The sequence below is a fragment of the Tenebrio molitor genome, chromosome 2 (assembly GCF_963966145.1).
Source record: "Tenebrio molitor chromosome 2, icTenMoli1.1, whole genome shotgun sequence".
Classification (NCBI taxonomy): domain Eukaryota; kingdom Metazoa; phylum Arthropoda; class Insecta; order Coleoptera; family Tenebrionidae; genus Tenebrio; species Tenebrio molitor.
Genome location: NC_091047.1, coordinates 31,310,331 through 31,324,191, shown reverse-complemented (window position 1 = coordinate 31,324,191; position 13,861 = coordinate 31,310,331). Strand labels below are relative to the sequence as shown.

The window sequence follows — 13,861 nt, the reverse complement described above, 5'->3', positions numbered from 1 at the left end:
TAATAAATCGAAAAATATATTTGGAATCATCAGAAAGTCATCAATAACAATAAACTTATATAATATAGATACGATTAAAATCACACAATTTACGAACACACAATAATAAAGTTGGTCGTTTTGTACGAAGTGTTCACCACTTGATAGCCATGGCGAGTCGTCGCAGCTTGATTGCTGACCCGAAAATCTTATCCCAGAACACGCTGCTTATTCCAAAACCTGAAACGATCACTCAGCCGAAATCTTCATTCTTCCGGTTTACTTACCACTATCATGATGTGCGAAATGGTGCTGATTGTGGTACCTTTTCAAATGGTAAAAATAACTGTCCTCTTTGGGTGCTCCATAATGCAAGTAAAAGTGAATCATGTCGTAGATGACGTAGCCTAAATAGAGGTGAATTAACCTTTTGTAAATTTTGTCAAATCAGTATACCTGTCAGTCCTCCGGCTATCACAAGAACGATGACGGATTCGGGCACGAACAGAGTGCAGATTTGATAGATCGCATATGCAATAACAGCGGCCGGAACCGGGGGAAATACCAGTCTGCGTGGGTCGAAAGGCACCTGTAATTGTAGGAAATTTTTTGAGTTTAAGGCGTTGTCAAGGTTTAAGATGGCGCACAAATAAGTGAAATATTAAACCAATGACAAACGTGTAATTTCATCGTTGACAAACATGTAATTTCATCGTTAAGCTGTCAAAAATGGAGCCTCATTAGCTCATGATTTACAACTTGGAAATCATAAGTGCCCGTCCTAATTTATGCCTCGTCGATTGTACTAAATAATGCATAATAGTTATTTTTTATACTTGGAGCTCACTTAACATAATGTGTCATTTATTACCATGGCGATGTTAGATTGCTACAAAAGCTGGGACACAGAAACGGATTGATCTGACACGCAATTATATCAACATTTGATGAAAAAACAAAATAAATATTGGTATTAGCGATGGGAAACGAGAACGCGCAGAACAATAAGCATGTTTATGAGTGGCGAGGAAGTGCTACGAAGAGATTTAATGGGGTTTCCACATTAGGATGAAAATATGGGAATGAAGCGACACATTACCCAGGTGCTTACGTAATGAGATTGTTTTAAAAAAGAAAAGCGACAACGTGTCGGTGGAGATTGAAGTTGATGTCACGACACACACATACAGAAGCGATCGATACATACTTTGTGGTGAAGGCCGTGTATGGCAAAATGTACATAAATCATAGCTTTGGATTTTCCCGATGGTTCCATGTGGAAAACCCATCTATGCAAGGAATATTCGATTAATGTCCATAATACGATTCCGGATACTACACTGAATACTGTTGGTAAAAAGGGAGAAGCATCTGAAACACAAGCTATCATGTAAAATGTTGCAACAATGTGAAGAGTATCAATTCCAAATGCGATATTTTATAAAAATAAAGAAAAATATGAATAATTCTGTTTCAATAGATTTTTTTCTCTAAATGCAAACATTGCTCTGTGGAGTTTTTCCATATAGTTTAAAATGATATAAAAACAACGTAAACTTCGTCCAGCGAGAAACTGGGAGATTTTAAATTGTAGACTTGTAACCCAACACTACAAAATGCACTGGAATACATTAATTAGAGCATAATTTCAGGGCAAAAATGTTGCTGCTTGAAGGGTATATTTCAAATTTTACGTGCGCTAGGAACTAATTTCTCTGCGTAGAATTTAGTGCTTTTTGTGTCAACCAATCTCTCGCTGGACAAACTATACAAGAATACATAATATACGTTGTTCTCACTCTGTGTTGTTTGAGAGAGCAAATTTAAATAGTAGTTTATTTGACGAGTTTGTGTGTAAATTGGGCCTTTTTTGGCACGCGTGGGCCATTTTAAAACGCGAGTGAAACGAGCGTTTTAAAGGCCCACGAGTGCCAAAAAAGGCCCAATTTACACATGAACGAGTTGAATACAACGTTTTTTTGTTCGACGAGCCCCTTAAAGGCTCCAAATCGCTTAAAACCTTTAAAATTAGCTTGACGTTTCGTTTTGACAAGTTGTGACATTTATCAAAATCCGTTCACATAGGAGAAAATTCTCAAATTCTGACAGTGTCGAACAAAAAAAAAAAAAAAAACCCGTAATACAATGACGGTTTTTGAAATCGTCTCAGACACAGTGATTAATAAGGGGAAAGAATAATTTTTCTTGTTGCAATGGACGTTTTTGGAGAGATTTTGAATAGTTGTGTGTGACTTCTTGATTTAAATAACTTTGATCTGAATTTAAATAAAACTGTAAGGGTTATCACTATTAAGATTTATCACCTCGAGCGGTCGGTAGGCGTAATAAACAAACAGTCGCCCTTTTATCAGGTCAGGTATACAGGCATTCGTAGGCAAAAATTATGCCCACTTAAAATGAGATTTTTTACCATAAAACGTTGTGCCTTAACTTGTTTTGCTTTTTTTTTCAAAATTTTTAAATAAAAATGAAAAATAGAGTTTGAGTGTAAATTTATTATTATTTCTACGAGAATTAAACCACACCTATTATACAGTGTGGAATTAAATGATTTACATCTATTTACCTTTGGAATTTTTGCACATGTAAATTTTCCTGTACCGCTCTACTTTTTTTTCGAAGTGCCGAACTATTAGTTCTGTCAATAAATGTCATCAATCGAATTGACAATTGTTACAATTTACTAAATTGAATTAACAAACGTTAGTGGCCACTTTCAACACTAGCTGTGACTTGCTTTTGTTAGCTCCTTTTTAATTTCAATCTCAACTTTGCATTCATATCATCCCTTCGCAATAAATCACATTTGGAATTTGGATATACATATCTATATTTTGAGGTTAGGCTTTCTTTTTTTGTAGAGCGGCATTTCGTATTTTTACAAGGGTAATGCAAAGGTAACTAGATGTAAATCATTTTATTCCACACTGTATGTAGAGGTCAACTTAGTGTGAGTATCCCTTTGATCCTTTTTTGAAAACCTTAAATTGGATAGCGCTAATTTTGAAACAATCAAATATTTCATTGACGGAAACAAACTTATATTTACATTTTAAAAATTACTTAAAACAAAAGTCCCGTAAACATAAAGGTTATAACAGGTATTTGTTTTTAGTCAGGTCTTGTCTACAATAAGTTCGTGTACGAGTACTTGGCTCCTTAAATCAAATTTTAAGAAGTCCAAAGCAGAATTGTAAACACGATTCTGTGTTAACTTAGATTTTTATTTTAGCAAAATTGTAAATAAGAAAAGTAAAAAGGAGAAAAGTCTTGGTCTATAATAGTTATTTATGTAAGGGCATAATCAGGAGATTATGGCACGAGGGAATGTTTAAAGTCCGAGGAACGAGGGCTTTTAAATTCCCGAGGGCCATAATCCACAATAATTATGCCCGTGGTACATACAACGTTTAATTCTATTTTATAATTTCTAAAAGATTCAAACAAATATTTCGTATTCCTTAAAGGAAATCAACTAAAAGTTGTGTCCATGCAAATTTAGTTAGCTATTTTTATGTTGTTAGGGTTACTGTGTATATAATCTATGATTTTCCTTAATCAAATAATGTTTGATATCGTCATTGTTTGAATAATTAAACCAACCGTTGGCGTTGCTTGGTAGATTTTTGACAAATCCGAGCCATAAAGGCCAATTTATGCCCTCATTTGGGGGCGTATAAAGACGATTATTGACCAAAATAGAATAAAGTAACTTATTTCCTTTTCCATAAAATTCAAAATTTTTGTTTCTTTCGTTCTTTATGTGGAGAAATATCCTTGATATTCTATTTTTCAAACAATTGACAAAAAATGATTGGTGTTTGTTTTTTACCCCGTTATTGGTGAGTCCGTCCAATCTCGCACGACAGATTCCGTGGTCATCGATTATTCCACCCGTCGACCAAAACCGTAGACAATTGATTTCCATTTAAATAATAGATGGACTCACCTTCGGTGAGTTGTATGTATTTCCTTGTGCCGTGAACGATGAAATAAAGGATGATGGGTATCCAGACCAGTGGCACCACGTACCAAGGAGTGATCGTCAGACTCTCTAGAATGGGATTACAGAACAACCTCAACTTCCTGTCGACGGGTGACACCACCCACTCGTTGTACCGGGCCCCCAAGTTGGCCACCTGTCCCAGCATGGGTTTATCCCAGTCGACCAGTGCCTGAAGGCCTAAACATTACCAGAATGCCGCTAAATTTGTCACCAAAACTTTACTTCTAAGTCCTCCTGATCAGCTTTACTACTGGTGTCGCGTCCTCCCGACCGGTACTCTCTCAACAAGTAATAGGCGGCTTTGGAATGCTGAGTTTGGTGCATCCTCTGGGTTACTTCCTTCTCTTCGTAGGGTTTGACATAGTTGATGCCGCCAGGATGATTGTTCAAGAACTTGAAGATGTTGTAGTCGACGCCGGAGTGATTTACCTTGAACTCTTTACTGTCCTCCATTTCGTCGATTTTCTGGAAATAAATAAAAATCGAAGCCAATTATTTAATGTGTTTCTGATTAAGGTTCTTTCTCTAATGGTCAGCAACAATCGATAGTCAATTGTGTCCCTAATTGATGCCTCAGGTGAAATCGATGCCCCACAAATAGCCCTTTTGGATTGACTTTGTTGTAGTTGTTGTGTGGTTGTGACATTATCAATGTTGCAGGTGTGTTTTTCAGTTGTCTGTTTCATGTCTTCCATATTACAAAAGACTAACATACAGACTACGATGAACACTGTTTTTATCGTATGCCGTAGACTTACAAGGAAGGTTATCGTATTGTACTTCTGGAACCTAGGTCGATTTTTATATTTTACAGTCCATATCAACGTGTTGACTCTTACAAAAAAGGCCATGTTTTCATTTAAACGCACCAAAAAGTGAAAAATAATTTCACTTATACAGGGTGATTCGGGAGGAACGGCCGAAACTACATGATTGTTTTTATAAGTGAAAATAGTGTAAAAAAAAAGCTCATATGTTCTTATCCGAGTTTCATTTATTTTCAAGTTATAGCGTAATTAAAAATTTCATCTAGCATTCTATTTTTATCTAAATTTTCGCTTGTTTTCGCATTCAAAATATGGCATACTCTGATTACAAAATATTTTAAATGTGAAAACAATTTGGTAATTGTTCACTTTAACTACTTCTGGAATTTTCGCGTTTTTTCTGACTAGACACCCTCAGGGCGTCCTCCTAGATCGTGTCCCACCATTCAAACCTTGTGCAAATGCCTTTTTTTTCTCTCTTGTTGTGTTTCAAGGTCGCGTCAAGTCTTAGTATAACTAAAGGGTAAGGAAAATTTTCATTTGCACAAGGTTTGACTGGTGAGAAACGATGTAGGAGGACGTTCTGAGGCTGTCTAGCCAGAAAAAACGTGAAAATTCCGGAAGTAGTTAAAGTGAACAATTACCAACAATTTAACTATACATACTCTAAGAAAAATATACTTAACCGGTTGGGCCAGGTTAAAGTAAGAGGAGGGAAAGCGCCCTATGCTGGTAATGCATTGAAAGTGATGCCAATCGTTCCTTCTCCAGCAACCTTTTATGACCGCGAACGTCCTTGAACGGCCCACCGGGTATCGCATCGCTTTGGCGCCAGTAGCGTTCCTTTAACCCCCGCAACAAGGTGTTAAGCGTTTTTATGTTACAACAAATGCTCCAGTGCGCCCCATCATGTACTTATAGTTTTTTCTGAATTATAAATTTACTTTTATTTTTGTTAATTTTTTTCATGTACTTTATGTTACAAATTACAATAAATGCATCTGTGCGCCCCCCCGTCTTTTATACGCCACTGGTACCATCCCCACCAACCACCCTTGTTTAGCAACCTTTTATGGCTCTGCACGATTTGGCGGGTGGCATCACTTTTTCAAACTGGCTTTCCCTCCTCTTACTTTAACCTCCTTGACCCACCCCTACCAGATGCGACTTTAGCGTAGTTTTAGTTAACTTGTAAATTATTAGAGAAAAAACAGCAGTCCTAACTTGTATGTTTGAATCCCAAATCATCTTGATTAAGACGAATCTCCACGGGTAGTGTGAAATTTTGCGACGGGGGTCGGGTGCAAGAGGGTCTATGCAGTGGGCGGGCTCAACAACAGTAAATCACTGGATGTACACTAATAGTAAGAAGTACAAGCCAGACACAATAATTTTTTAAAATACATTTTGTTTCCTCGCTGGCTTAGCTTTTACAGTACGAAGTGATAATATTGGTTGGTCTTGACTAACTACCATATATTTTATTATGTACATACACAATACCTACATACATTATTACGTATAGACTTCAAGGTACATTATCAAATTATACATTTTATTTTCTCCACTGAAAAAATGAACTAACAAAAATCAATCAATCAGATTCAACCTGGCAAATAACATTTAAGATCATTTAAGTAATATATAACAAGTGTTCAATTGAAATGTACATCAAGTTGGCTTTGACTTTATTTTTTAAAAGACACAACATCGTAAATTAAGTTGGTTAGACAAAGATAATGACAAAGATCAAAGCCAATTTGATGAACTTTTCAATTGAACACGTTTTATATAACAATAAAATAATTAGTTATTGAATACGTAACGTTTTCCAGATATTAGTACATATTACAATAATTAAAAATAAAGAAATTTCACAATGACCTAGAACATGAAGCAAATGCCGATATACAGTGTGGAAATTTTAACTGGACAAATTCACTCATGTTATGAAAACAGTTGATATTGACCAATAGTGTGCCGAATATCGCGAAAAAATCTAGTCATGGTCAGAAAATGCGTCGATAAAAGCTCCCTTCCGGTGAAAAACAACGTTGACAAGGCTTTTCTTTTTGTTGGTAACACAAATTAATTTACAAAATGTCAGAAAATTATTTTGACGTTTTCCGAAATGGATTTAAAAAATTATTTTAGAAACGACTCCAGCAGTGATATTTACTACAGTGTGAAAACAATTTGGAATACAACAGGTAAATTGTTGCAGGAAAAGTGCCACGATGAATATAAACTAACCTTTAATCCGTTTTGTGATGTTGTTCCGAATGTTTGTTTGAATTGTTCATTCGGGAATTTGTCTAGAAAAATATAACTCGACATCCCATTTTTTTTTTGGAAAATTTTGATTTTATTGGACTCAAAGTTTGTTGCTTTAAGCAAAGCCACTCGACCCTAACGGATCTCGTGGTTATTGCCAAGCAACAAACTTTTCGTCATAAAATCAAAATTTTCCGAAAAAATGGCAAGTCTTGTGATATTGCTTCTGAATAAAATTCATAACTTGGACATAGGTGATTTTTGTAAAAAATCCCGAAACCGGTCGATTTTTGTTTTTTCCTGTCCAAATTTTGGCGCAATGGTTTTTGAATATCTGCTCTCGGAAGCTCGCAACCACCCCTAACTTTTTTTTCAAATGGAAGGGTATGCCAAGTGACACCTCGTTTGAAAGCCCACTTCGCAAAGAATACAACGCACTATTTGTTTCCTGAATATTTTCAAATCCTACGTCCTAAAAAATAAAAAAAAAATCAATGCAACAAATGTTCAAAATGGACATCGTTTGTTTCTTGGCCAATTGCAAATCGATAGTAACATGCATCCCTTATGTTTTATAACATTTCCGGTGGGTAATCCCACCTAATTTCATGCCTAAAACCGAACAGTATTGAAGACCGTAAGCAATGTAGTAGACATGGAATTAGGCAAATCACACCGGAAATGTTACGAAACGTAAGGGATGGTTACTATCGTTTTGCAATTTGCCAAGAAAGAAACGGTGCCCATTTTGAGCATTTGTTGCATTAAATAGAATTCACCTTATAAATTGGTTTTTATTTTTTAGCAAGTACGCTTTGAAAATATTCAGGAAACAAATAGTGCGTTGTATTCCTTGGCGTATCCTAAGTTAGAAGTGGTTGCGCGCTTCCGGGAGGAGATATGCAATAACCATATGCGCCAAAATGTGGGCAAGAAAAAACAAAAATCGACCTGTTTCGGGATTTTTTACAAAAACCGCCTATGTCCAAGTTATTAATTTTATTCCAGTTAAAGTTTCCACACTGTATGTCAAGAAGATTCAAAAGGTGTTTCAGATCGTATTTCCGCTAAAACCGAAGGAAAAAAAATAATTTCGTATTTCTTTTTGTTTATCCTTTATTGCTTGTAGGATATAAGGAGGATCTCGTATTTTCATATTTCTTGTATGCCTTGGATCTACTAATTCAGGCAAAATACACTCTATACTATAAAATTGTACAAGTTTAGGTTCCATCTCAAATTTCCAGAAATTTATTTATATCTTGTACTATTCTTTCAATTTTTACATTATCGTTACCTGATATCCATAGAGCCAAAATAAACTAGGCAAGAATGAATAGGGAATTCCACGATTTTTCTTGGAAAGCAAAATAATTGCCCCATCCTCCCACGTATTCTTAAATACTAGGTATATAAATTTAAAATGTTACAGGTACTGTAATATTAAATATTACATTTAATGTGTACAGGGTGATTCTGAAATAAGTTTGGAAAAAAATAGACAAAAAATTTTTCTTATAAAAGTTTTTTCGTTTTCGAGATACAAATGATTGAAAATTTGGTCAAAATTGCCAGTACGCTGCTGAGTTAAAGGTGATTACCTGATTATCTTCATAGTTTAGCAACAATAATAATAATATGAGGTGCCCGTCAGTCACAAACGTAACCTTACTCCTCTCGATCATTTCGATAGAAACATTTACAAAACATTGTGCTTGCACCTACGCCTTTATTGTGGAGTTGATGTAACAATGGTTGCTAATGAAGTGAACAAATTCGGACAAATTTTCCCTATTCACGGGCGTTGAAAATACAAGGATATAGGGTAATTTCCTTCCTTTAGATTTCACCTCCAAAATTCATATAGGCAGAATAATTATGTGTCAAGGTGTCAAGGATACTCCACATTTTTTTCCAAACTTATTTCAGAATCTCCCTGTATATTAATATATTTCTAACACATTTAATTACAAATTTTAGACTGTATTTATAAAAAATTCAAAAAACGAAAAATTCCCTATTCATTTTTGCCTAGTTTACATGTTTTTCTTTTGGTTACATGTAACTGACCCTGAATTTGGTAATACCAAGCATGTTTCTTGTTTATGCTGTGATCATTTTTATTCCAAAAGTTAATTTTTTTCTCTCGATTGCCTCTTCTATCTTCATATTGAATGCCGAACTAAGGTATGATTATCTATTAGTCCGTCTGGTGTAGCCCCAAGAAATTAGAATTCTTCATCAATGAACATACCGCATTCTAAAATTTTGACTCCTAATTGTTTTTCCAACTGGCGCAACGCAGTTTGTTCGAAATGTTTTCGATGTTTTATGGAAGGAGTTTGAAGATTTTGATTGGAATATATTATATCACGTACCAAACTGACACAAGAACAAATGACGTGACCCATAATCTAACTTTTTAAAAGCCCAAATTCGCGATAAAAAGATGTGTTCACAAGACAAAAGTTACTAAATGTAGTAACTTTAGTTTGTCATTACAAAAATGAATCTACTATAGATATTTATATAGCCTTCCCGCTGAAATGGAACAAATCAGCCCTGACAGTCTGCATTCGTGTCGGTGAGTGCCAAATGGTTGACGGGGCGTAATTTCAGCATTTGCGTTGAATTTTATTGTTAATGTTTATTTGTTCTTGTTGTCTCAAAAAAATGGTTACGTAAGGTACCAATTTTTTCATTGATCGTTTACGCAGTAAGAAGGTCTAACAGAAAGAGAATAAAAGTGGGGGTTGTCATTAAAAAAAAAATAGTGATGACGTCTTGACGTCATTGCGCAAAAATCAATGACATTTAAACAAATTGCACATCACAGGATGGCATTTTTCGAAATAAAATCGACCTGTCCGAGCGATTTTCTTAAAAATATCACATAACGCTATTATGATCAATGTACATACCTACAATGAGTAAGATCATCTTTGTTTCTTGGTCTAGTAATGCTCAAGGCACAACTACCCCCAGAGTCAAACTTTTATTTTGAGTGTACATAACAGGCGGGCATTTGAAATTGTTAAACTAAACGCCAGGCGGCAGCACGTAGTAGAGACAATTTTACTGTTTGCAATGGTCTCGAAGTCCTATTAAAATTTGGTGCAATTTAATTTTTTTTTGTCTATATTTTTTTTTTGTTGCAAGATAAAAGATTAAACTATGTCTCTCTAGTGTTGAAATTTGCATTTTTGGTTTATGTCCATCACAAATTTTAGGTCAAATATACAGAAAAATGTACAACTTCAAGACGTAAAACACCTTTCAAAATTTTTTTTTTTTAAACAACACTAGAGAGACAAAGATTCAAGTTTTATCTTTCTGAATATATCATATTTTGATTGCAATAATTAATACAAATGGCTATTTTAATGGGACTTCGAACGCATGTTTTACTGCACCAATGCCACAGTAGGGATTGGTCTTAACATTACCCGCGAGTAGAACACTATACCTTTTTAACCTATGAAGAGAAATTGACAAATAAGTTTTATTATCATTATTAGACAAACTGAAGCTGACCGTCGAAACTAACGTTTTCCAATTATTACTTTGCATACTTGATACCATTGCATTACAATTTGCGAATGGACTTCATAAAGTAGTTCTTATGATATTTGCCGTGAGCTTTGAAATTATTATTCACCGAACCGGGAGTAATGAACCCTGTTACCTAATAAAAATACTTTAATAATTACAGTATTATGCAATTGCATTAGAAAAGTTAGTATATTATGATACAAGTTTATAACTGTCATATATTAGGTTAGTTTAGTTACTTTAGTGTTATAAGGTTGTCACCACGAGATGAGAGATGGCGTCAGCGCTCTCATGAGGTTCGAGGTACACGAGACCTGCATTTGTCAATCTGTTATGTTTAGTTAAATAAATACTTAAAACACAAAGGCCATCATTCTAAATGAGTATATAACAATAACGAAGCCTTTAAAGCACGCGCGACGAGTTTAAGACGAGTAGCGGAGTGCATTTAACATCACAAGTAAAGTCACTTGATAATACCGTGAGATTGCCTTAACAGCCCTTTCACAATAACGTTAACGTTACGTCGATGTTAAAACGTTAATGTTAACGTAAGATCTATTTACATGTATTTTAGTATTTTTTAAAAATTATTTCCGTTGGCTAATGTTAGAATATGACGTTAAGAATCCAGAACATTTCTGAGTCTAACATTAACGCTAACAATATCATGTAACATTAACTTTCATCATAACGTCATTGTGAACGGTCTACACTGAAATACGGAAATACGTGTAATTTTGAATTTCTAGATCTAACGTTAACATTAACGTTTTAACGTCGACGTAACGTTAACGCCATTGTGAATGGACCTTAAGTTACGTTAGTCTTAACGTTAGTGATTTTGACAGCCCTTTCACAATGACGTTAACGTTACGTCGATGTTAAAACGTTAATGTTAACGTTAGATCTAATTACATGTATTTCAGTACTTTTTATAAATTATTTCCGTTGGCTAATGTTAGAATGTAACGTTAAGAATCCAGAACATTTCTAGAACTAACGTTAACGCTAACAATATCATGCAACATTAATTTTCATCATAACGTCATTGTGAACGGTCCACAATGAAATACATGTAATTTTGAATTTCTAGATCTAACGTTAACATTAACGTTTTAACATCGACGTAACGTTAACGCCATTGTGTATGGGCCTTTAGAATGTTGAAATATTGATTTTCATAAAGAATTTAGTGTGACCTGTCGGTTGTAAAACAATTTCCTCAGCTAGTGCAATGAAACAATGAGATTTAAAACTCCAGCACCTTTATTTAACGTCAACGGTGAGCACGGAGCACGCGCATGCCGCTTCTTTGTTTATAAATCGATCCAACGATCATCGTTCAATCAATATTATCGAGAGAGGTTGTTGTCGGTTGGGGGGGCTCTTATTGTCAAGGAGTAATTTCATGCACAACAGACACGTGAAAGAGAAAAAAGTGCAAATCTTTTTTAAGGATAAGCTGAACTGTATCAAATGATAGGTTAGTTTCTTGGGTTAATCTCTGCAGTAATTCTTTGTTCACCCTCTTCAATATTTTCAGTTGATTTTTTTGTCGGTCGTCTACTGCCTTTTTTGCGTAGAACACTACCTGTTTCCAAAAACACGTTTACGCATTTGTAGACTTTCTGGGCAAGTTATTGGTTAAGTGCCTTGAAAGTCCGGAAACTTTTGTTGAAATTCCTCTAAAACTCGAGCTTTTCTCTATTGCTGAAGAAACACTGGACAATGAAAATTTGTTGCTCTAAAGTGAACATATTGTAATAGCAAATTTTAATAGTCAATAATTAATAATGGGATTTACCATTGTAATAACATTTGAATTACATTTTTACGTGCTGTCAATTGAAGTGTATTAATCATGGCAATCTCGATTTTTTTATATTTCGATCGCACGGTATTATCTAGTCACTTTAGTCGCAAGTGCTTTAAAGGCCCTTATACACGTGTATCATACACTATTTTTTATTATAGGTACCAATCTGAAAATTATAACAAAAAAAGTAAATTGAAATACCTTTTTCGAAGTAATTTGTGTCATTAAAGGTGCATTTATCATTGTTCAATGTAGGTGAATTTCTTGTTACCTAAGCAATTCTTTAAAGCTTTAGTGTTTTAAAGAGCCGATTTTGCACGTATTTTAGTGTCAAAAACAGGGATTATGATTCATGTACATACAGGTGTCCCAAAATTGGCGTACAAACTACTTATTACCTTATCGAGGATGTGTAAATGTACATGAAAAAAATATAGAAAAAACGTTTTAGACAAAAAAATTAATTATTGTTATTATTATTATTAACGGTAATACAATGTAAATAAAGATATACTCGTATATCATTACCTTGCGGTGTTACCGTAGTGGATTTAAAATAATTTTTTCGATTTACAAAGCTTTTAAATTCTCTATCATGCAGGATCAGATATTGGTGGTGAGTGATCTTGTACTTTGTGATAATATGTACGATTAGAGGTAGCTGTCATGACAATTTAATACATAATTATATTTAGAAATAATTGGCCTGTTAAGTGCCACTTTCAAAGACCGCTAAATCAGGAAATAAGTCCAATAGAACTTTTTTAACATTTTTCTGACGTTTACGGTAATCTGTTCTACACCGTAGTGCACCATTAGTACCTACGCCATTTTTGGGACACCCTGTATAATAATAGTATATCATATTATACCTATGTGATAGAAATGCATCATTATACAAGAGTGAGAATTTTGACCGACGAGTGCGCTTGCGCACGAGTGGGACACTTCTCACGAGATTCATAATGGTATTTCGATCACGTGTGATATACCACGTTTTACCTTACAGGTGCAACTATTGCAAAAAATCCAAGAAATGAAGTTTCATTCAAGTAAAATGACAGCTGTCAAATTTAGTCACTTGTCAGTACTTTATGTCAAGTTAAATGGTAGCTGTCAAATTTACTCACTATTGAGTAGGTAAAGTCCTCGTCGAAAAATAGTCAATTTTGACTTAAATTGTAAATCATTTTACAATAGGAGAGAAAATCGTCTTATAACTACCATAATACCCTCTAATTTTATTGCCCCTTTGTTGTGCAGTGCCGACTCAAGGAGGGACAAACATCAGGTAAATTAACAAACCTCTACTTATTTATGGAATTATTTATGGTAGTTATAAGACCCTTTTCTATCCTATTGTAAAATGATTTACAATTTAAGTCAAAATTGACTATTTTTTGACGAGGACTTTACTTTATCTCACTTGTGATTAAAATTTGA

At 34.5% G+C, this 13,861-nt stretch overlaps 1 protein-coding gene across 5 annotated transcripts in view; it reads right to left on the bottom strand.

Annotated features, from left to right (window-relative positions):
- Window positions 1–13,861, bottom strand: part of LOC138124420 (fatty acid 2-hydroxylase-like) — a 47,014-nt gene continuing 33,153 nt past the window's right edge. For 4 of the 5 annotated variants that reach the window (XM_069039457.1, XM_069039456.1, XM_069039459.1 and 1 more), the window contains exons 2-7: window positions 4,229–4,471; window positions 3,950–4,175; window positions 1,187–1,350; window positions 436–568; window positions 267–386; window positions 1–219 (exon numbers count right to left, since the gene is read on the bottom strand). In XM_069039457.1, the coding sequence (XP_068895558.1) occupies window positions 134–219; window positions 267–386; window positions 436–568; window positions 1,187–1,350; window positions 3,950–4,175; window positions 4,229–4,459 (960 nt within the window). In that variant the 5' untranslated portion in view covers window positions 4,460–4,471 and the 3' untranslated portion in view covers window positions 1–133. Of the gene's footprint in view, window positions 220–266; window positions 387–435; window positions 569–1,186; window positions 1,351–3,949; window positions 4,176–4,228; window positions 4,472–6,640; window positions 6,645–13,861 lie in introns of those variants that run through there. The other variant, XM_069039460.1, reaches the window with a different exon arrangement.